At 40.5% G+C, this 25,763-nt stretch overlaps 1 protein-coding gene across 1 annotated transcript in view; it reads left to right on the top strand.

Moving 5' to 3' along the window:
* RAB11FIP2 (RAB11 family interacting protein 2) overlaps positions 1-25,763 on the top strand; it is a 572,123-nt gene that overhangs the window by 384,297 nt on the left and 162,063 nt on the right. The window contains exon 4 of the mRNA XM_044055970.1: positions 13,296-13,410. Coding sequence (XP_043911905.1) covers positions 13,296-13,410 — 115 coding nt within the window. The remainder of the gene's footprint in view (positions 1-13,295; positions 13,411-25,763) is intronic.

Raw genomic sequence — 25,763 nt, 5'->3', positions numbered from 1 at the left:
GCTGTACATGCACATATAAATTCCAGACACATGCAATCCCTAGGGCCATTTTGTAAGAGGAGCCAGAGTGTAACCATGCATGATTGCAGTTATTAGTTTATATAGAACTTAGTTAAGTTAAAGTCAGTAAACATCTATAATGTTGCGTTTATATAAAATAAAGCTGCTTGAACAGAACCCACGAAGACTTTTCTATTGTGTCCAAAGTAGGAGAGTGACATGGTGTCAGAACCGGGATCACAGAGTAATATTCAGAGCCATGAGGTGCTGAGATGACAGTGAAAGTAAAACTAAGAGTAACGAGTACAAAACAAGCCAGAAATGAATCAATGTTAATGAGAAATAACACAAACTGTTTATTTGATACAAAAGACAAAACAGGGCATTACAAGGGCGCAAACTGCATTATTTAGCAAGCGGAAGGCATGAAAAGTTTGTTAACTAAAGGAAATGTTTAAAATAAAGGTATTTGATGAAACAACAATGAAGTAAAACGAGCATATTTAATGCAAAACTGGGCATGTTTAGAGTAAAACAAGCACAAGAAAAGTACATTGGGCATGAAAAGGGCTTAAACCAGCAAAACGAATATAATAAGGGCAAAAAGGGCACATTAAGCCAAATAAAGCAAGGTGACTGCATGTGTTTTGGCAAAGTGTTGTGTTTGGGCATAACTATGACTTTGTATTGTATCAAGGGCATAACTAAAGTTATTCAAAGTATCTCAAAGTGTGTAAAAGGTGCTTGCAGTGTGGGCTTATTACTGTGCATGTATTTTGAAGAGTTTATTGTGTGCAAAGTGCAACTATTTTGTAAAATACAGTCAAAAGTATAGCTATTTCAAAAAGTTTCTTATGCTGGGTGTGTCTATTTGCAAAGCGTCACCAATACAGAGTGCTTCTTGCACTGTAAAGAGTTGCCTAGCAAGGTGCCGCCATTTTGGGGACATTTCAGTGTGCTGTGTACAGTTATTCACAAAGGTTAATTACTTTGAAATGTTATTGAGTTTTGGGCAAGAGACGTCCAGTTTATTCGCACTCTGCAGTTATTTCATATGTTTCTTACACTGATAAGGGGTGATTTCTTGCAAAACGATATTACAGGAGTATTACAGTGCCCGTGAATTTTATTTCATTCCTATCGTAAAGTTGTTTGAGATGTTTATTAAAATGATAGTAAATTACTTTAGCATTGCAAAACAATATTACAAGAGTGTTAAGGGGCCCGAGAAGTTTATTTCACAAAGTCCAGTTATTCAAGGATACTACGAGTTTGTCCATTAGCATAATTTCAAAAAGCTCAAAAACCTATAAATACAGAAGTACAGAGGCATTAGACAAACTTACAAATACTGATGTAAGTTTGTGCCATATTTGCATGTATTTATGTTTGTGCTTATTTGCAAAATCCTTCACTGGTATATGTAATAAGGCTGACGGATTTCGAAAGCCCCTACCACTTGCATTTGATCAGAATATTACAGAGAACTGGAGAATATTTGAGCAAGAGTACTGTAGATCAGAGTGCAAATGATTATGTTCTTCGTGTTTCACTGTTGCAGTCATTACATTTGGGTAATCCTGCTGGCAGCTTGCCCTCAGTCGGCCTGAATTCCAAAGTCCTGGGTCCTGTATCAGCTGCTGTTGCCCCTTCCCTGACATCAGGTCATCAGGGGTATAAAAGAAGCAGCCGATGCAATTTTCTTTAGTCTTTCTTGCCGCGCGGTGCCCGAAGCAGGAGGAGTTCGCAAGTGCTGGTTGGCCGACTCCTGAGATTTTCGTGTTTGAGTTTCAGATCCGAAGTCTTCAATAAAGCTAAGTACCTCGTTGGGGAAACTTTTTTCTTGCTCCAGACCGATGTCAGAAAAAGTAAATAATTGTATTTCTTGTGGAAAGCAAATACCTCATAAGGACTTTCATTCATACTGTATCCCTTGCCTAGGCCCTGATCACAACGTTTCTGGTTGTCGGTTTTGTGCTAGATTTAACCAACACACTATTAAGCGTCGGTATGATTTTGCTTTAAACTATTTTGGACGCCGGTTTAATTATCCAGAAACATCGTCAGATAGCCAGCTGACTACTGGAGTTCACAAAAAACGCAAAGGAAAGGAGAGAGATAGACAACCGAGGCCCAAAACCAATGACGAAGCTTCTCCTAAGCCAGTTGCCGGTTCTCAGTGAGGCACTTTTCACAGCCCCTGATGCCCGCTACTTTAGAGTCGCAGGCCACTACCGACTCCCACATGGAGTCGGCCATGCCGCTGGAAGCTCAAGGTATTGGAGCCTCGGATATTATTCCTTCAGATGGGTCCAGAGCCGCTGAGCAGGCACCGGCTTCTGAGGGTGTATTCAGACCTAAACATCTTTACATTAAATGTACTTCAGCTTCAAAGGCAAAGACTAAAGCACCTTCCAAAGCAAAGAAACAAACTCAAGAGCCACGTGGACAGGCCTGTATGCCCAAAAAACAAATGCTCAAAATGGCCGAAGACTTGATTACCTTGATCAAGGGTTCCCATCTCCCTCCTGATAAGAGGCCTAGGCAAGAGACTGACTATGAATCTTCACGTTTCTATTTCTTCTGATTCTTCTTATCAGGAATATTCTCTTCCCCCCTGTGAGGATTCTGATGCTGAAGAATCTATTCCTTCAGCTTCTCCTCCAGAGGACTATTCTTTTGGGGAAATCTTGCATACCATGAGGGAGCATTTCCACTGGGAGAGCCAAGATTTTTCAGAATCTAAAAAGAGGCTCAGGGATTTCATTTTAGTACCTCAACACAGGCCGCTAGCCATTCCACCTGTGTTAGACATTGTAGATGATGTTTTTTAGGAGTCTAGTCTTACCCCTGACTCCTTACCTCCAACTCCTGTTAAGCCTGACAGATATTACAGGGTTCCTGACTCTCATAAATTCCTTTTTAAAAACCCTGCTGCAGACCCAGAAACTATTTCACAGGGTCCCAAAGGAGTTAAGGCTTCCGCTGCAAAAAACCCTACCTCTTCTGACAGAGATTCCAGGGCACTGGATAGATGGGGAAAAAAGGTTTACACATCTGCTACCTTGGCTATAAGGGCCTTAAACTGTCAGTTTCATATGCTCAAATATCAGCAACATGTCATGGCATTGCTTATACAGAAAATGTTAAACTCTGAATGTGCAGAAAACAAGGAAATGCAGGATTTATTGCATGCAGCTGAACAAGTTGCAAAGCATACTTTGCAATGTGGTTTTGATTCTTTGGAGGCCTCCTGCAGGGCCGCAGGCATGCTTGGTTAAAGGAACAAAATCTGCCTGATCATGTCAAAATTAAATTATTAGATGCACCTTTACAGCATGATACTTTGGTGTTAAGGCAGAAGAGGTGTTAAAGAAAATGGAGGACAAAGCTAAATCTATGCAAACTGTCAAAAGATTTTTTACAAGTACAGACACCTAGGTTTAGTAGACACTGGCCTACAAAGAATTGGTCTTTTCCTGTGTCAGACAGACCTCAAAGGGGCAGATCCAGACACCCTAGAGGCAGATCCCAGGCGCAAGGTTAATACAGGTCAAAGCAATGGGGTGCTTCTACCTCCAAAGTTGGAGAAGACAAATCACAACCATACAGGAAACAGTCCCAATGACTTCCCCCTGCATGCACCAAGTACTTATCTCCTGGCAGCACCCTTAGGGGGAAAATTAGCACTTTTTCTCAAAATTGGCACATTATAACCCAGGACAAGTGGGTTCTAAATATCGTGTCACAAGGCTACAAGTTCCATTTCCATACCCTGCCAAAGGCAAACGACTGGCCAGATCTGCCAAAAAATCAATGGGCAGAGGCACAAAAACAAGTCTCATCCCTCATGGACATGGGGGCCATTCAACAAGTACCAGAGCAAGAGCAGGGACAAATATTTTACTCAAGACTGTTGTTGGTACCCGGAAAGGACAAGGCCTGGAGACCAATACTGGACCTATCTATTCTGAACACATTCCTGGATATACCAAAATTCAAGATGTCGACTTTGCAGCAGCTTCTGCCCATGCTGGGCAAGAAAGCTTGGCTTGTGACTCTAGACCTAAAAGAGGCATAGCTGCATGTCCCAATCAGACAGTTATGCAGAAGATACCTCAGATTCAAGGCTGGCTCAATGCATTACCAATTCTCTGCACTGCCCTTTGGCTTATCTACTGCACCCAGGGTCTTTACAAAGTGCTTGGCACCAGTAATTGCATTCTGCAGACAGAGGAATACAAATATATCCTTACTTGGATGACTGTCTAATTCCAGCAGAGAACAAGGACATTCTTCTGCAGCATCTGGCATTTGTGAAAAGACTTCAAACATGTCTAGGGTACACAGTCAATGAAAAGAAAGCAAAACTAGTACCCTCTCAAGAGGTAATATTCCTGGGTGCAAGCTTAAATACAACTGCCCAGATGGCTTATCTCACGCCAGACAAACAAAGGCAACTGACTACCTATTTCAAAATGTTGGCAACAAAAGCCCAGTTATCTGCAAAAAAAATTCTGCAGGCTTTGGGCTTCATGGCATCCTGCATCCTACTAATTCCATATGCAAGACTGCATATGAGGAACTTCAGTGGTACCTAAAAAGTGTTTGGACTCAACATTGCCACAGCCTGGAAACAATGATTACTCTCATTCCCTGCCTGCAAGTGGAGTTTCGAAGGTGGGCAAAGGCTTGTCACCAAAACAAGGGACAGCCATTCACATTACCCCCAGCCAGGCAGACATTAACAACGGATGCATCAGATTATGCCTGGGGGGCCCACGTGGCAGGAAGATGCATTCAAGACACATGGTCCTCAAACCAAATGCGTCTACATATCAATCAAAAAGAGATGCTAGCTGTTCAAAATGCCCTGACAGCCTTCAAGGACCTACTTCATCCGGGACAACTACTGATAAAGACTGACAACACCATGGTCATGTGGTATATAAACAAGCAGGGCAGCACACATTCTTTCACCCTTTGCAGGCTAGCCATGACTTTGTGGGACACGGCATTGACTTACCAAGTACATCTGCAGGCACAATTCCTGCCAGGAAGGGAAAATACTCTGGTAGACGAACTAAGCAGAAACCTCATGGATCCCCACGAGTGGCAGCTGAATCCACAAGTCTTCAGCATGTTAACAGGGAAATGGGGATGCCCGGACATAGATCTATTTTGCCTCCCCTCACAACTACCAACTAAAAAGATTCTGCACAAGGACTTATCACAGACAAGCATGGAAAGTGGACGCCCTATCTTTCAGCTGTATATGCCTTCCCCCACTGCCTCTCCTTCCCAAGGAACTCCTGAAGGCCAGAGAAGCCAAAGATTATACTGATTGCCCCAAACTGGCCCCGCCAGTACTGGTATTCAATCCTAAGGAACGTGTCTCAATGCCCAGCTTGGACCTTACCTCAAATACCTCATCTACTGTCCCAGCAAAACAATCAGATCCTGCACAGCCAACTTAGGACTTTAAACCTGGCAGCATGGCGGATGATGTAGTCATACAAAACACACCTCTCAGTAAAGCTGTGATGGATGTCATTTTGGAAGCCAGAAGGCCTAGTACTAGAAAATCCTTATGCTGGAAAATGGAAGAGATTCTGTGCATGGAACCAGGCACAAGGAACTGATACAGCTGTGCCAAATATTCCTCAGATTTTGCAATACTTAACTGAGATGCTGGACAAAGGCCTATCTTTTTCATCTATTAAAATTCATGCCTCTGCCATTTCGGCTCATTGCAATACAGAGCCACCAATCTTTTCTCATCCCTTATTAATGCAGTACCTCGGGGGAGCAAAAAATTTAAGGCCACCAAGGAGAACACCAATGCCTGCATGGGGACCTCAACTATGTCTTGGAAAAACTCACCCTGCCTCTTTTTGAGCCAGCTGCTACTGCTTATATAAAGTTTTTATCTTGGAAAACAGCTCTGCTCCTAGCAATGACTTCTGAAAGACGAGTTTAAGAGCTACAGGCACTCATGGCTGTGGAACCTTTTATCATTTTTTATCCAGACAGGGTCTCTCTGAGGACAAACCCAACATTTATGCCTAAGGTGGTGTCCAGTGTGGCTCTTAACCAAACTATTCATCTGCCAACTTACCCAAATCTGCAGAATAAGGGGGAAAGAATTCTGCATTCTTTGGCCGTACACAGACAGCTTAGATTCTACTTGGACAGAAGCAAAGTTTTCAGAAAGACAGAGCAACTACTAGTGACATATGCTGCAGAATCACAAGAAAAGGCTATCTCAAAGCAGACTATTTCAAAGTGGATAGGCCACTGCATTCATTTCTGCTACTTACACCATGGCAACCAGTGCCTAAGGGCATTAGGCCACATTCAACCAGAGCTGCAACCACTTCAGCAGCCTATCTCAGGGGAGTACCAACCAAGGACATTTTAGAGGCTGCTACTTGGAGTTCAGTGCACACCTTTACAAAGCATGATCATCTGCCACTATACTCTAAATCCGGGGCAGGTTTTGCCACTGCAGTTCTGCACGGCTTCATAGCCATACCTAATGCTGTTTAGCTCCAGCCTCCCAACCATAGCTTTGGGACTCTACCCAAATGTAATGACTGCAGCAGTGAAACACGAAGAACATAGTACAGTTGTGTACACTTACCATAAATGTAGATGTTCAAGTGTGTTCACTGTTGCAGTCCAGGTTACCCACCCGCCATATCCCTTTCTTCTAATGGAACCTATCTTTCCTTCTCTGATTTATACAACCTATGTGGTATATTTGCTTGTAGATGAAGGTAAAGTTTATATTGGTGCATGTATTTTTTATATCTATGTATATATAAAAACTGGCTACCCTTTCAGAGGGCACCTGACATCTGGGGCAAGAAAACCTAAAGAAAATGGCGTTGGCTGCTTCTTTTATACCCCTTACGACCTGACATCAGAGAATGGGTGACAGCAGCCGACGCAGAACCCAGGACTTTGGAATTCAGGCCGACTGAGGGCAACCTGCCAGCAGGATTACCCAAATGTAATGACTGCAACAGTGAATACACTTGAACATCTACATTTATGGTAAGTGTACACTACTGTACTTTTGTGCTATATCTTTAAGAAGCATGTAAAGGCTATACATGCACGTACACATTCCAGACACGAACAATCCCTAGTGCCATTTTGAAAGAGCAGCCAGGGAGAGAGCATGCAAGATTGCAGTTGTTAGTTTGTAAACAAATTTACTTAAGTTAAAGTCAGTAGTCTTCTGTAGTGATGTGTTTGTATAAAATATACATTGCTTGAACAGAACCCACAAAGACTCTTCTATAGTGTCCTAGATATGAGAGCGACATGGTGTCAGGACCAGGATCGAAGAGAATAATATTCAGAGCCATGAGGTGTGGAGATGACAGTGAAGGTAAAATTGAGAGAAAAGAGCACCAACAGAGCCAGAAAAGACTCAAAGGTAATGAGAAATGGCACACTGTTAACTTGATACGAAAGACAAAAAGAGGCATTACAAGGGCATTAACATTATTAAGCAAGCGGAAAGCACAAACGTTTAACTAAAGGAAATGTTTAAAGCAAAATTATTTGATAAAACAATTTAACAGTAAAACAAAATGGGTACATTCAAAGCAAAAATGAGCATGTGGAAAGCAAAACGAGTCTGTTTAAGGCAAAACTGGGCATGTTTAGAGTAAAATGAGTACAAGAAAAGTACGGTGAATGCAGGTTAGTGGGTCCTTATTGTTGTAAGCTTTTAATTTGGTATGTGTCTCAGAGAAATCCCCTTCTCTTCAGCAGGCTTCCCATCCATGTGCAGCAGAGCCCTTCCCTAACCATATTCAAAAGAAACATGAACCAGTGGATGAACAATCAGAAATACACCCCAGGTCTAGCACCAATGTCTCTAATGGACAGAGGCAGCCTGTACTTCCTGACATAGCTTACATATACCTCTTAAAATAATATGTGCAGTATATAGTATTGTTGGATACAATTGGGATGCTTAGCTAGCCTTATAAATGCCACAGTGGTCCTTGGCTTTAGTATACACCTATGAATCTATAACTAAATAATGATGGTGGTTTGGTGTATACTGTATATGGTGATGCTATCACACAGATTTTAACTTCTTTTAATTTATTTTTTGGAGAGACAATAGAGTTACATAGTTTAACAAAGTGAGTTTCATTGTTTGGCTTGCACAGTTTGTTTTATTTTGGAATACAGGCGCAGCGGTAGCATTGTTGCCTCACAGCAAGAGGTTCTCCCATTCGATTCTCGGCTGGCCACTTAAGCAGAAGTCTTCTGGACCCACACCAGTGGCAGCTCAACAGAAGAACCTTCACCCTAATAACTCAGAAATGGGGCACCCCAAAGGTCGACCTTTGTGCCTCCCACACCAACCATCAGTTCAGCGAGTTCTGCGCCAGGGAGCATCACTGCATGGGTTGGAAAGTGGAAGCCCTGTCCTTCCCCTGGGTCAATCTATCTGTCTATGCCTTTCCCCTCCAGTACCTCTCATCCCCAGGGGACTGCTCAAAATAGAAGAGAAAAACCAAGGACAATTCTTATAGCTCCAGACTGGCCTCGCCAGCACTGGTATCCCTTACTGCACAGCCTGTCCCCACTGCCACCATGTGATCTTCCTCAGATTCCAAACCTCTGGACCCAGAGGGAAGGGGAATTCATGCATCCCCAATTGCAGACACTCAGTTTGGCAGCTTGGCTTATTCCCTAACCCCCAATCAATCTGCCAACCTTAGTAAACAGGTTCTAGATGTTATACGTGAGGCCAGACGCCCTAGCACTAGAAAGTCTTATGCTGACAAATGGAAAAGGTTCTGCACTTGGATTCAGACTAAGGGAGCCAGTCCACCACAGTCCCTCCTTCTCATCCTGGATTACTTAGCTGACCTGCTACACAGTGCTCTCTCTTTTGCCTCTATTAAAATTCATGCATCTGCTATATCTGCTCATTTTCCCACTGAGCAGTCCCTCTTCTCACACCCTGTGATCAAACAGTTCCTAAGAGGGGCTAGCAACTTGAGGCCACCCAGAAGAGCACCAACACCAGCTTTGGACCTTAACTTTGTGTTGTAAAAGCTCACCTTGCCCCCTTCAAACAAGCCTCTTCAGCAGAGCTAAAATTTCTCTCCTGGAAGACAGCTTTCCTTCTGGCCATCACTTCAGCAAGAAGGGTCTCCGAGCTGCAAGCACTTATGGCTGGAGTACCCTTCATCATCTTCCATGCTGACAGGGTATCCCTCAGGACTAACCCAGCCTTCATGCCCAAGGTGGTGTCCAGTGTGGCTTTCAACCAATCCATTAATTTGCCCACTTTTTTTCCTAAACCCACAGGACAAGGGGGAAAGGATCCTGCACTCTCTATATGTGCACAGACAACTCAGATTATTTTTGGAGAAGACTAAATCCTTCAGAAAGTCTCATCAATTGCCGGTTAGCTTTACTGCAGTGGTTGAGCGCAAAGCCATCTCCAAACAAACCATTTCCAAATGGATAGCACACTGCATCCATTTCTGCTACAAGCAACATAGAAAGCCTCCCCCTCCCCCCAAGGGGGTCAGGACTCACTCCACCAGAGCAGCCTCCACCTCTGCAGCTTTCCTCAGAGGAGTCCCCAACAGGGACATCCTGGAGGCTGCCACCTGGACAACTGTTCACACCTTTACCAAACATTACCACCTGCCTCTCTTGTCCAAATCCAGGGCAGGGTTTGCCTCTGCAGTCTTGCAGGGCATCCTAGCCAGCCCCTAGTTTCCTTGACTGCCTCCACTCATTTCCTCAGCTTTGGGAATCAACCCAAATGTGATGACTGCAACAGTGAAACACGAAGAACATAGTACAGTTGTGTACACTTAACATAAATGTAGACGTTCAAGTGTATTCACAGTTGCAGTCCTGGTTTCCCTCCCTCCACCCCCTCTTCTTTCTTCTCTTTCCTTACAAGGGACATATTGGTATTTTCTTTCTACTGGTGGGGATCTTCCACCAGAACCTGGCTCCCACTTGGGGGCTCCTGACAGGTTAAGGCAACAAAAACTGATGTAATGGCGTCGGCTGCCTTACTTTATACTACTAATGACCTGACATCAGTCGTGAAGCAACAGCAACTGACGCAGAAATACTAAGCCTCTGGTATTCGGGTCGGCCGAGGGCTACCCTGGCAGGGATAACCAACATGTGATGACTGCAACAGTGAATACATTCGAGCATCTACGTTTATGGTAAGTGTACACAACTGTACTTTCTCCTTTGTGCCTGCGGGTGTTTTATTCCTCCTGGGGCAATTCATTTCTGAGTGTTTGTGTCCGTATGTCACCTTTATGCCCTGTGTCCTATATGGTGAGCATGTGTGAGACATACGGTGCCTATAAGATTCTACAGGCTTTGGTTTACTGGCTGGACTTTGGGCGATGCTTGCAGTAAAATTCCTTCTGTGAAGAATACCGCAACAAAGAGAGGGACATCAACTGTTATGGTAAGAGTTTGCACAGCTGTACTATAATCCTTTCTAGGGGTTCTTTTTGTATTCCACTTTCTTCAATTTTTTTTAAATGTTCTGTTTGAATTAGCGACTTTATTGTAACATGCTGTGATTGGATAGTTGTTTTTATGTGTGTGGATAAGGGTCTACAATGGACTAGTCCATGTACCTTGTTAAATAAATTAAAATTAAATAGCCACTCAGCCCTTAAGGTTCAGGCATTATACAGCTGAGTGCATGATTCTGTGCCCAGGTTTATTCTGTAGATATGCTTCCCGCATGTGATTTGACAGGAGGTTCTTCCATCCCAACTAATGCACAACCATTATAGAAAAATATTAGATTCTTCTCCTTCTGCATCTGCAGCCAGTTTAGTCCTGTGACCTGTTTGGAAGAGAACATACAGTGCCTAAATACACTTATGAATTAATTCATACATAAATATGGGAGTTACACTATAAGCATAAGAGTAGTGCTAGACCTTAAAATGTTCTTTACGCAAGTGCTTTATGAATGCTTTGCTTTATGGTCTGATGGATACATCATACAGCCATGTTGTGTGCACATACACTAATACTGGCTTACTATCATACAGTGCAATGAAAAAGTATTTGCCCCCTTCCTGATTTCTTATTTCTTTGCATGTTTCAGATTGTCAAATAAATTTAAATATTAAACAAAGATAACTCAAGTAAACACAAAATGCATTTTTTTAAGTGATGATTTTATTTATTAAGGAAAAAAACTCTCCAAACCTACATGGTCCTATGTGAAAAAGTAATTTCCCCCCTTGTTAAATCATGAAGCAACTGTGGTTAATCACATTTTTGGGAAAGCTAAGTTCGCTTTCACTAGCCACACCCAGGCCTGATTACTGCCAGACCTGTTGAATCAAGGAGTCACTTAAACAGAACCTGTCAGACAAAGTGAAGTAGGCCAAAAGATCCCAAAAAGGAAGACATCATGCAGCGATCTAAATAAATTCCAAAACGGATGAGAAACAAAGTAATTGACATCTGTCAGTCTGGAAAAGGTTACAAAGCCATTTCTAAAGCTTTGGGATTCCAGCAAACCAGTGAGAGCCGTTATCCACAAATGGAGAAAACATAGAACAGTGGTGAACCTTCCCAGGATTGGCCGGCCTATAAAAATTACCCCAAGAGCGCAGTGATGACTCATCCAAGAGGTCACAAAAGAACCCAGAACAACATCTAGAGAACCACAGGCCTCACTTTCCTCAGTTAAGGTCAGTGTTCATGACTCATCTATAAGAAAGAGACTGGGCAAAAATGGCATGCATGGCAGAGTTCCAAGATGAAAACAACTGCTGACCAAAAAGAAGATAAAGGCTCATCTCACTTTTGCCAAAAAAAATGTCTTGATGATCCCCAAGACTTTTGGGAAAATATTCTGTGGACTGACAAAACAAAAGCTGAACTTTTTGGGAGGTGTGCGTCCCGTTACATCTGTCATAAAAGTAGTACAGCATTTCAGAACAAGAACATCATGCCAACAGTCAAACATGGTGGTGGTAGTGTGATGGTCTGGGGCTGCTTTGCTGCCTCTGGACCTGGACAACTTGCTGTGATTGATGAAACCATGAATTCTGCTCTCTACCAAAAAAATTCTGAAGGAGAATGTCCGGCCATCAGTTTGTGACCTCAAGCTGAAGTGCAGTTGGGTTCTGCAGCAGAACAATGATACAAAACACACCAGTAAGTCCACCTCTGAATGGCTTAAAAAAAATGTGAAGGTTTCGAGTGGCCTAGTCAAAGTCCAGACTTGAATCCAGTTGAGATGCTGTAGCATGACCTTAAAAAGGCAGTTCATGCTTGGAAACCTTCCAATATGGCTCAATTAAAACAATTCTGCAAAGAAGAGTGGGCCAAAAGAAAGACTGTGCCAGTTAACGCTTGATTGCAGTTCTTGCTGCTAATGGTGGCACAACCAGTTATTAGGTTTAGGGGCAATTACTTTTTCACACAGGGGCCATGCAGGTTTGGATAGTTTTTTTTTCCTTAATAAATAAAATTATCACTTAAAAACTGCATTTTGTGTTTACTTGGGTTATCTTTGTCTAAAATTTATATTTGTTTGATGATCTGAAATATTTAGGTGTGACAAACATGCAAAAAAATAAGAAATCAGGAAGGGAGCGAATACTTTTCCATTGCACTGTAGGTAGTTTCTCGGCTATTGGTTCAAAAGCAATTTTAAGCCTAGCCAAATAAAAAAAAAATATCGCTGATGTGTCAGTACCCTGTCCAGTAGCAAATAAAGGTGCCAGATAAGGGGTAAATTTGCAGTTTCCTGTATATTGGTCCATGTTAATTTTGGAGAGGATTTGGGATGAGTTTTGCTTCAAATGGATAAATGGAGGGACATTTCCTAATTTCATAAAGTGGAATATCCTCTAATCTGGCTTGATGACTGTCAAACCACCTCAGTACAGTAATAGTGTACTGTTTTTATGTTTGGCGTATTTATTATGTCCAGTCTCTAACAAAAGCATAACTTGCATTAATTTTTAAATGTAGTTACCAGAGTAGCTTATGAAAGCAGTAAATACCATTGTTTTGTTAGGCTATCAGTGCCATCTGCAGAGCCTCAAGATGCAGATTACATGGGCATACTGTTAGTGCAACAGCAGATTAATAATGATTTAATAGTATTGTATTAAGCCATGCCATTTTTACTGATTAGTGACTGTTTAAATTTGCAGTTTGATATATTGAAGCAGTGGTACTGTTCTGAACATTTATGATTTCATTTACTCATCTTGTTGTATTTTGTTCCCTAGCCCCCCATTAACGAAACCCCCAAGCAGTGAGGATGCTATGCCAGCAGCTTTGGCAGCTGACCATAAACGTGGAGTTTCAGAGGTACAGCTGTCTGCTAATATAAGCAGAAATAAAGTAAGTGAATTACAATTATATTTCAAGTCAAAACTGTTGATAGTTAAACTGAATGTAGCATGAAATTAAAAATTTGTACTTGACTTTGCTGTATGTTTAATTTTTTGAACCTTGAATATAACTCTGCCAACAGGGAAGCAATTCTAGAGTAAAGTTTTTCTGCATGGCAAACGTTAAGGCTGTACTGGAGCATTAACTTAAGCCATCAGAATGATGATCTGGCTGTACTGGAGCATTAACTTAAGCCATCAGAATGATGATCTGGCTGTACTGGAGCATTAACTTAAGCCATCAGAATGATGCTCTGGCTGTACTGGAGCATTAACTTAAGCCCATCAGAATGATGATCTGATGTAATGATGATCTGATGTTGTAGCATCTGCACAATTGAAACACATTTTCATTTTAGCATTGCTTTCTTGCATAATCTTCTGTGCCATCCCTAGTAATATACTGAGCAGAAATGTTTTTGTAGATTTTAAAATGTCCTATTCATATGTTGCAGTATTCATAACATAAGGGAGTCTGCTGTAGGCTATCCCGAACCTCCAATCAGTATACAAACGCCTAAAGCTACTGTGAGGTACATTCATCATCACACATGCGGCCCTGTCCAACAGTGGCCATAAAGTGACGTCGGGTATAAAGTAGATGTCAGCACGTACCAACCTCAGAACCTTTCTGCTGTCAGTCTGCATTCCTTCTCCATTAATTTGCGTAACAGCGACGTTGCTGATTCCTAGAAAGATAATTGCCACATTGGGAATTTGTCTTTAATTTTTATGCTATTGTAGCTGTATTGAGGTTACGTCATCTAGAAAGGGCAAGTGTCAGTGTGGAAGGCAAATTATCTAGACATCAGTGATGCCTACCTTCATGTCCCTATTCATCCTCTTTACAGGAATTGCTGTTGCTTTGTCATATTTTAAATTTTCTGCCTGGCCCTTTGGTCTGTATATGGCACCAAGGGTCTTCACAAAATGCTTAGCTCCTGTAATTGTCTTCTATAGACTCGGAGGTATTAAAAACTTTGCATACCTGGGCAACCTCATTCTCTGTGCTCCTTTACCAGACATTCTGCTAGAGAACCTTCATTTCACAGTTTCTGTTCTGGAAAGACTAGATTTCTCTATAAACTTCCAAAAATCCTGCGTCATGCCTATACAAGATCATGTCTTCCTGGGATGCAGAATACAGGCAAACAAAATGGTGGCTTCCTTGCCTCCTCAGAAAGTCATCTCTCTAACCGCTTTCTTTCAGATTGTCATTCCACTTCAGTCTCTGACAGCCAGGGAGTTCCTCTATCTGCTAGGTTTCATGGCATCCATTATTCCCATGTTACCTCTAGCCAAACTTCACATGAGGAAATTCCAGTGGTACCTCAGGTCACTCTGGATGCAATGTGCTGATCCACTGGATTTTGTTATTAGTCTCCTTCCCTGCTTAAAAATAAAAGAACTTCATTGGTGGATTCAACAGGTTACTTTGAATCCAGGGCTTCCTCTACAACCCTGCTTCCATCAAAGGAGTTATTCACAGATGCCTTAGATGTGGGGTGAGGGGCAACATTCGCTTCTTGGAAGGTTCAAGATGTGTGGTCTCCTTCCCAAATGAAGGAACACACAAACATAAAGAAGGTGAGAGCTCTCATTTGGCCCTGCAAACTTTTCATCTTTTTTTCCTCCAGGTCATCTAAAGTGATTCACAGACAACACTACAGTTCTTTATTAAGTCAACAAGCTGGGGGGCGGAGGGAGTCATATCTCCTGTGCAAATTGGCTCTCAGGGCTTGGGAGTTGGCAACTCAGTACCAGCTAACTCTTTAGGCAGTTTACATTCCTTCCATTCAGAATGTAGTGGCAGACATGTTGAGCAGGTCCATGACTCACTCCCACAAATGGATGTTTCACAGGGATGTGTTTATGAACATTATCCCACTGGTGGAGTACTCCTCAAGTAGATCTCTTTGCCTCACCTATGAATGACTTCCAAAGTTTTGCGCCAGAGTTATCAATCCTCTGGCATTAAATGTGGACACCCTATCCTTCTCATGGAAGGGGATGTTTCTTTCTGTAGAAAGAGGAAGGGGGGATGCATAAAGGTTTTTTAAAGATACAACAGGACCAGCTAAAAATCTTGCTGGTGACTCCCTTTTGGCCAAGACAACATTGGTTCCCATTTCTGCATTTAGCCAAGGGCAGTCATCACAAACAACCTCACAGGATGGAGCTACTCATACAGGACAAGGGATCACTAATACACCCAGAAATGTCAACCCTTCATCTGATACTGTGGGTGATAGGGTATTGATTCCTTTCAGACACTTATTTTCTGAGGATGTGCTGCAAGTTCTGCAGGAGGCCAGAAAACCCAGTACTAGGAAATCTTATTTATCCAAATGAAGGAGGTTTTCCATCTGGTGTCTTACTCAAAACCTACAACCATTGTCTGTGGATATTCCTATGGTTTTGTCTTATTTGTGTGAATTACTGAAGACTGAATTATCATACCCTTCAGTAAAAGCTCATCTCAACCATTTCTGCTTGTCTGTCTATGCCCCCTTCTTTGGCTTCAAGATTGGAAGTCAAACTTTTCCTAAAAGGCGTCCTTCATATCAGACCACCAAGGAAGTCAGTTCAACCTCTATGGGATCTAAATTTTGTCTTAGAAAAACTTGTGCTGCCTCCCTTTGAGCCAGCAGTTTATTCTACTTTCCAACATTGCACTTGGAAGACTGTGCTTCTTTTGTCTGTCACTTCAGCCAGAAGGGTTTCAAAACTTCAGGGCCTTATGGCCTCCTCTCTCTTTCTACTTGCTAATCCCTCCTTTATGTCCAAGGTGGTGAATGAGTTGTCACTTAACCAGTCTATTAGTTTGTCTACTTCCTTTCCCTGTCCACAGTCTTCTAGCGACAGGATTTTACACAGCTTGGATGTGCATAGACAACTCAGATTTTATTTGGATAAATCCAAGTCTATCAGAAAATCTGATTGCCTTTTCATTTTTATTATCCCAGGGGTGTGGACAAGCCTGTTTCCAAGCAGATGATCTCTACTTGTATCTCTAAGGCTATTTCCTTTTGGTTGTGTTTCATGGAAAAACCCTGGCATCTCCAGTTAAGGCTCATTCAATGAGAGCTGTGTCCTCTTCAGGTGCTTTTTTCGAAGGTCTGGATATTTCCTCTGTCCTGGAAGCAGCTGCTTGGTCCTTCTGTCCATACTTTCACTAAATATTACAAGTTAGATGGTATTTCTAGATCTAGAGCTGGTTTTACTAGGGCTATCCTTAAGGGGTTTGTAGAGAGTGCTATTACCCATCCTCCCACTCTTTTCTCTACATGAGCTTTGTATTCTCCCTCATGTTATGAATACTGCAACATATTAATAGAAGGATATAAAATAGTTGTGTAAAATCTTATCATAACCATAGATGTCCTTCTCTTCTATATATTGCAGTGTTCTATCCCTCCCTCCTTCCCCCCGATGCTGGTTTGATTTCTGGATGTGCATTTATTTCAGGCTTGTGTTCTTCCTGGGGCATTCAGTTCTGAGATTGGTACGTGCTGATGTCTACTTTATACCTGACATTGGATGGGGGCCTATGTGCGATGTCCCACGTGCCTCACAGTAGCTTTAGACTTAGTATACTGGCTGGATGTTCAGGACAGCCTGCGGCAGACTCTCATGTTATGAATACTGCAACATATAGAAGAGAAGGATGTCTATGGTTTTGGTAAGATTTTACACAACTATTCTTTATACCATAGTGTTCCAATATAGGGTAAATTAAACAAAAAATATTATTTTTAACTTTAAGGTACAGTGCTTTTATTTATATAATTGTATCAGAAGTTGACAATATGCATGAAAAATGAACAGCTAGGTCTGACATGGGAGACTGCAGATTTTGTAACCTGAGACTTCAAAAGGAGATGTCTCTTAACTAATTGGCTGTTTTCAGTAGTTTTAATTCAGAAAATAAACATTTATCGAGTACTTTAGCCATAAGAATACAATGTAGAGTGAAGCAGAACACTTTCAATACAAAATGCAAAACTTTAATCCCTTAATTGTGTGTGATAAGTTATTTCATTAATATTGGTTATGGTCAGAACTGTAGGTGACAAAATTACTCATTTTTTATATTATTTTTATTATAAAATTGGGAAAATCAATTTTCTGTAAAAATGCAATTAAAAAAAAAAGCTTGTGTTGAGATACGAGGATGTCTATAGGGAAAACAAGTAACAGTTGTATTGCATTATGGCAGCCAGACATCACCGTTGGTAGGACTGCCATTCAGTCTTTAGGGATTTATTTGTGATGAACAAGGACACAAAATATCCCGGTAACATTACATTATGTGAGAACACTAGAACAGTCAGTTGTTGCTGTTGCTGAGTGAATTTCACCACTTTTGTGAGAGGAAAAATGGGGATGGAGTATGTCTTGCTATAATACCAGAGAGGGGGAAATAACTGCATTACTTGCCTGAGAAAGTTGTGCCAAACAGATGTCGCTGTTTAATGACAGAATTTATTCTGTGTGTGTGTGTGTGTGTATATATATCTATATCTATATATATATATATATGTGTGTGTGTATATGTATGTATGTGTGTATATATGTATATACATATATATATATATATATATATATATATATATATATATATATGTATATACATATATGCCGCAGTGGTTAGCGTTGTCACCTCACAGCAAGATGTTCTCCTGTTCGATTTTCGGCTAGAGTGCATTTCTGTGTATATATTATATGTGCAGTAACATGTTCCAGCTTATGTTTATACAGAACACTTCTATCACGCTTACACTTTGTCACTCAAATGGACTGCTGCACATTGTTTCCAAGGTCTTGATGTCTGACCCAAATAGAAGGCACAACATTGGCACAGTGTCGTATATACAGTCCATACAGAATTACAAGTAATCAGTTGTCTAATAGTATATATTTTTGATGTATTGATAGATGTAAAAAATTTAGCTTTCGACACTACCTTGCAATGAACACAGTTGCCACAAAAGGTGCAATCATACATGGGATTAATTGCTGAACCATAATGTCAACTTTTCTTCTTTTAAACCATGATAAATGTTCACCAAAACTTTTACCGTATCAGTAACTAAATCTATATATGATGTCTAGACACTGATCAAAAAATGGATCAGCTTTCAAAAGGTACCAATATTTACTAATTCCTGATTTTAAAAGTATTAGTGCCAATTGGAGTTACTAATCGTAAGTTCGATTCGTTATTACGATCTTCAGCTGTCAATCCAGGCCAAAGTAAACTATCCCTTGAGGCATTAGATGCCATCATATGTGCCTGTTTGACAGTATGTACATCATAACCCCTATTTACAAACCTGCTGTCCATTTTAATAGCTTCTTGATCAAAATTCTCCAATGAACTATAAATACGAAGTAACCTCAAAAACTGTGCCATAGGAATATTTTTAATAATTTGTTTAGGATGGAATCTTTTTGCTGCAAGTATTGCATTTTTGGAAATGGTTTCCAATGCAAACTAGTCAGCGTAGTACCATCAATTTACTTAGTAACACTCCCATCAAAAAACTCAGCATTAAACACATCAAACTTGGCCACAAAGACCATACCAAAAGAATTAGAATTCAAATAACCAACAAATGATTTCAGCATCTGTATTGAACCAATCCACATCAACCAGCAGTCATCCAAATACCAATGTCCATATATCGTCTATAGATGTTATATTCATTATAACTCAAATGTTTCTTCAAATAGTCCATAAATAAGTCTACATAAATTGGAACAAAAGTGGGCCCCCATTGCTGTACCCTTTATCTGTAGAATTAGCTATCTTTGTATTGGAACACAGTATGCTCCAACACCAGACCCTGCAGCTTCAACAAAAATTCATAGTGTTAAGCAGAGTGCAATTGAGACTGATGTGACCAATACTTAACTGCCTGTATACTACCATCTTGTGGAATACTAGTATACAAGGATTGTATATCCATTGTGCACATATAAGCACTATTCGAAACCTATATATCAGGCATTAGCTTTAAAAATTCAGTAGTATCCTTCAGATGTGCCCTAACCAGCTTTAATAATGACATAAGTTGACTTTCAAGGTATACAGACAGTGGTTCAGTTAGTAAGCCACACCTTGAAACTTGCTCACTCTGGTGGATAGTCAATAGACTTATGAATCTTAGGTAAGATTTAAAATCTCTGTGGTTTTGGGATATCCACTACAAACTAAAAATAAAGATATTCTGAAATAAGACCATGCTTTAGCATGTAATAAAAATATTTTGAAATAAAACCATGCTTTAGCATGTAATAAAAAACTATCAATAAATAGTTTGCCTTTTGATCCCACTGCTGATTTCAATTTATAATAAGATACACCATCAATTAATTGTCTCATGACCTCCTTTTCATAGTCACTATAATCCCAGACAACAATAACCCCACTCTTATCTTTAACATCTGTTCATTTTTAGCCAAATTACTAAGAGCAAACTTTTGCTGCTTACTAATGTTATAACCATAATTCCTGAATATTTTAGCTTGATTATTGTGTAAACTCATGAAGCACATATTGCTTGAATGATTTCACAGTAGGATAGTAAGAGGACTGAAACCTGGATTTCTTAAAATGAAACGATAACATGAAAATTGGTCACTTCATTTGTTTTTGACTATATAAATACTTAAGATTTAAAGTCCTACAAAAATTTTTATGTCTAACAGTAGAGTTTTAAATTTTTATGTCCATATCAGTAGAGTATTGTGAAACATAAGATGATGGAATAAAATTCAAGCCTTTATTTAACAATTCTGCTTCATTAACCAACAAATCATTTGAAGGCAAGTTAATTAAATCATTTTCAGAATCATTTGTCATTGTTCTGACCAACAACTCTAATTGTTTGTCTGTTTTCTACCTGCTCACTGAAAGGGCTCTTTGGCAAATTTGATCTTTTACTATTAGGTGGATACATCAATCACATCGCCCAAATCAGTTTCTGTATCAGTGTTAGACAGAAAATCAGAAACATTCGATTCTGTAGCACTAAATTCAGAGGAATGCTTCAATATTGAATTACCCCTTTTTGCATTTAGACCGAACATTCTTCTATTTAGACTAATCCACATCAGCAAAATGCACAACTCACCTAGAAGTTGTCCAAGAATTTATTTTTATTTATTGCATTTGTTTACTGGGAAGGTCCACTGGGCCTAATAGAGCCCATTTCAGTGGAGGCCCAGGGAGGAAAGCTCCACATAGATTAAACAGTACGTACATGAATTAACACACACAGTATGTAGTATATACAATCAATGCTTGGAATCGTATGAGCACAAAAGTACAGATTATTTACATCCACAGTACATATTTGCATTGTACAATTCCGTTAGTACAGTTATTATCAGTTGTACGATTATTAACTGATGGAGATATGTAGGCATGAGCAGTGGAATTTAGCAGGACAGAGAATTACATATGCAGTCAGTTATGGTAAAGGAGAGGTGGAAAAGAATGGAAGTGTAGAGATGGAATAAGGTAAGGGGTTGTAATGGACGGAAATCAGGTGTTTTAGAATACATAACATTTTTCTGGTAGTCATTCAAATCATGATTGTGTTTCTTTATTTTACGTCATCTTAATTCAGTCTCAAAATCTTTAATGTGTTATAAAAACTAAGTATACATAAGGTCATAATTTTTATGTCCAGTGAATAACTGCATAGATTCAGTAGATTTATCAATAGATTTATTAATTGACACCGTTCGTAAAAATTGAACTAGTACCTCCAAACCCATATGAGAAGCAGTTTTCTGTATTGCTTGCCATTTATCCAAAAAGGATTTGTTATCCGCACCAACTCCAGGTTCGACATGCATTAAAAGCCCCTGAGGAGCTATACCAGCATTTAAGTACACTTTAAGAAGTTTAATATGCCATATCCTAGCTTATAGCTTTTTAGTATAAAAAGTTAAATCCTTAAATGTTCGTACTATATCAGTCTCTAAAAATGCTGAAACACTACCCATATTGCAAGTTCAGTTACAACAGGAAAAACGTGACGTCCTCCTTATCACATATATTATCCAAAAGTGCTTGCAAAGCTTGCATCATGGCCATGCTAACAGTAAAGTAATGGTCACAAAATGGTCAGCACTCAATTTAGGTATGAGCCAGAATAAATTACACCCTTCACTCTAACTCTTCACCCAAAAAAAACAGCATTAACATGCTCTTAAAAAGATATTGCATGTTATAAGTTAATTGACAAACATAACATTAATTCAGTATTAACAATATTATTAGGATTTGATTTACTGATTGACAGCAGGATCAATTATAATGTTGTTATTAGTGAAGTCATATTTTGTTTGGCTTAATTATGCTATTTTTTGGGTGATGGGTAAGATTGCACTGATGATGCTAATGAGTTAAACCAGTCTGCTTGAAGTGCTTTGTAAGCTGCTGTGCTGGGCTTATGGTGATTAAATAGTCTGAAATCAATACTTTGTGTGCTGGTCATCTTTTGAAGTGTGTATGTGTGTCTGTGTCGATCCCCTTTCAAATCCTGAAAGACCAAAATCCCGAACGTAATTTTTGCAAGATGAAAATAATGAAGCTTAAAATCCCGAAACTTGTAATTTTTCTCAAGGCAAGTAAACAATTGCCCATTGTGGGGGGAAATATGTCCTTTACCCCACTTTACTGCAATCCCAGAGTTGGTATATATAGTTAGAGGGGTGTGCGGGGGGGGGGGGTGCAGCCTGTGATAGGTGGCTTTCCGATGGTACTGTGTAGTTTTATGCAAGTGTTTATTTTCCCAGGGAAAGATTACAAGTTTTGGGATTTTAAGTTTCATTATTTTCATATTGTAAAAATAATGTTCGGGATTTGTAATCCATATATATATATATATATATCTATAGGGTCTATATTAAATCAGTGAATGAGTACTGCGATGGTGGTGCTGTGGTAGCATTGTCGCCTCACAGTAAGATGTCCTGTTCGATTCTCAGCTAGAACGTCTTCTGTGTGGAGACATGCGTGAATGGGCGTACCTTCGTTGAAGGCTGTGCGTCAGGGCCGGCAACTCGGCACATAAACATCTACTGCCAATCATTAGCGGACCAGAGTTCAGCTGTGGCGACCCCTGACTGGGAAAAGCCGAAAGACACAACAACATTAAACCAGTGAACGCTGATTTATCGACCCAATGTAAGCACAAGCTTACAATCCCGAACACTTAGAACAGCAATTTTTTTTCCCAGGGAAAAAAGTCGCTGTTCCAAAAAAGAAAAAAAAAATACTTTAAAACATACATAAAGTGGATGGAATCAACCCCCACACACCCCCTACTTAAATTTACCAACTCGGAGATCACAGTGATGAAAATGGCAAAATAATGAAGGTGGCCAAGTAATTTCTTTCCTAGAGAAAGAATTCACTTATATGCTGTTTCGTACTTCCAAGTTCGAGCAAGACGCATTCGAAAGAATGCATATTCAATCATATAATAGGGAACTTAGATATATATATATATATATATATATATATGTGTGTGTGTGTGTGTGTGTGTGTGTGTGTGTGTGTGTGTGTGTATATATATATATATATATATATATATGTATGTATATATATATATATATATATATATATATATATATATAGGTTCATAGGTTCATAGGTTCATACTAGGCTATCTGCACGAGGGCATTTACAAGCCTAGCCCATCGTTTTGTGGCTTACGCCACCCCTTTAGTATGGGGAACTATACCCATTATTTTGCTGTGCCTCTGTCGAGCAGTGACACTGAGGTAATCCCTGGGGTATATCTGCGATCTCCCATCCATTGGTCAAGATTTCTCTTGAACAAGGCCAGCGAGGTGCTCTGCCTCACATGTACCGGGATTTTGTTCCACAGCATAGGGAGTCTTTGGGTGATGAATCTATCCCTCCAGCACGTCCTATTAATAGCCGTGTCGAGGTTCAAGTCTGCCGCCCTTGTGGCTCTGATGGATCTAGATTGTTTGAGGTGAAGCATATTCATCAAATCTGGGTTTGACATGGCCTTGTATGTTAGGCAAAGGTCACCTCTGAGCAAGCGGTGGCGACTGAATAGAGCTGGAGTTCTTTCAGTCGGGCAGCATAGGACAGATTTTTGAGACCCTTTATCCTTTTGGTGAGGAACTTTTGTGGCCTCTCCAGCTGCTGCAAGTGTCGGGTCAGATACATCCCGAATGGGGCATTGTACTCAATCATTGGTCTGATGAGTGATGAGTAAAGGGAGACTATGACCTCCCTTGATCTAGATGAGAATCCCTTCATGATAAGGTGGGCAATGTAGAAGGTCTTCCTAACTACTTTAGCTACATGGGTGTCGAATGACAGACTACTATCAACCTGGGTCCCCAAGTCCCTGATAACTTCTTCTGCACTCAGTGGATTGCCACCTATTTGGTAGGGGTAACCTTGTTTTTCCCAAAGGGTATGACTATGCATTTTTTGGCATTTAACTTCAGGCCGTGGCTCTGGCACCAGTTATCCGTTTCTGTGAGACCCTTCTGAAGGATATCTGTGTCAGATGTGTTTTCTACTATGGCGCCCAGTTTGCAGTCATCTGCAAACTTTGTCAGCCATAACCCTCCTGTGTTTGCTTGTACTTCAGAAAAGTAGATGCCAAACAAGAGTGGGCCCAGGACTGAGCCCTGTGGGACACCACTTGTGACAGGCTTTGAGTCTGACATGGCGTCAGCAATTCTGACCCTGTGGGTTCTGTCACTCAGCCAGTTTGCAACCCATCTTGTGATGTATGGGTTAACATTTAAGCTGATGAGTTTTTCAATGATACCCGAGTGGGGTATTGTATCGAAGGCCTTAGCCAGATCGAGGTAGGCTGTATGGACTGCCTTTCTCTCGTCAATGGCTTTGGTGACTGTTTCGAAGAAGTCAACCAAGTTTAAAAGGCATGATCTGCCTTTGACAAAGCCAAACTGGGTTGGATCCAAAGTCTGCAAATTCCCTATGTCTTTATTTATGAGTTCCATTATGATCCTCTCCATGGCTTTGCAGATAAGGCTTGTCAAGCTAATGGGCCGGTAATTTCCAGGGTCGGTGGAGGCACCGCCTTTGTGAAGTGGGACCACAGTTGCAGTCGCCACTCCTGGGTACATATCCAGAGGTAAGACTTTGATTAAACAGCTGTCCTAGCTGTGGGTTTAATTCCTCATTGAGTTCGTGGAGCACACAGCCGGGACACCATCAGGTCCCATGGATGCTGTGTTTTTGCTTTGGAGAGAGCAGTTCTCACTTGGGCTGGAGATGTTTGGGGGCTGCAATCGCTTGGTATAGATATCTCTCCTTTGGGGAGGGGGAGAAGTTTGCACTGAACCTGTCAGCCAGTATGTTGGCAATGTCTGTAGGATCAGTAATCTTCACATCATTTTGAACTAGTTCTGAGCATATCTGGGAGTTTCCTCCTAGGTTTCTAACATAGCTAAAGAAGGCCTTATGATTGTCTTTTGAGTCTTTAGCTATTTTTCTCTCGAAATTTGCTTTGGATGATTTTATGAGAGCTCTTAGTTTTTACTTATAGTGATCAAGGGTGTCTTACCTTTTAAGGATTTTGCTCTATCTTGTAGTAGCTTCCTCCTTTTATTGTAGAGTTTGTTTATGGCTGGGGTCCACCAGACTGGACGCTTGCCTTTGGTACTAAGAGTCTTTGTTTTGTTTGGGATTGCCTTATCCATGCAGTCCTGCAGGTGCTGGTAGAAGGTGTTTGTAAGTGATTCAGCAGCTTGAGTACTGTTTTCCGCCGGCTCGGGGGCCTTAAAGGAGACCACACTAGTCTTTAGAAGGGTGAAGTCGGCTTTTGAGAAGTTCTTTACTGTGGTCTTTTTTGTTTCAGGTGGGGGTGGGATGAGGACCTCCAGCGAGGGTGGGATGAAGACCTCCAGCGAGATTAGTTTGTGATCTGATCTCACCAGTGAGGGGTATACTTCCGGTGTTGTATGTATGTGTATATATATATATATATATATATATATATATATATATATATATATGTATGTATATATATATATATATATATATATATATATGTATGTATATATATATATATATATATATATATATATATATATATATGTATGTTGGAGAAAAAAGCCGGTAGCACTGTTGAATGGTTCACTCACCAAAACTGAAATATAGTAGAAGCAAATGTGTTGAACCAACCACCAGGAATAAACAGCAGAATAGTCCACAAAGCTGCAAAAGCTCTTCAGTCAGGCAAAAAGGTAAAACTCCTGGAAAAAAAA

The sequence above is a fragment of the Protopterus annectens genome, chromosome 14.part0, assembly GCF_019279795.1.
Source record: "Protopterus annectens isolate FY-2018-M chromosome 14.part0, PAN1.0, whole genome shotgun sequence".
Classification (NCBI taxonomy): Eukaryota; Metazoa; Chordata; order Ceratodontiformes; family Protopteridae; genus Protopterus; species Protopterus annectens.
This window is presented reverse-complemented; position numbering and strand designations above follow the sequence as displayed.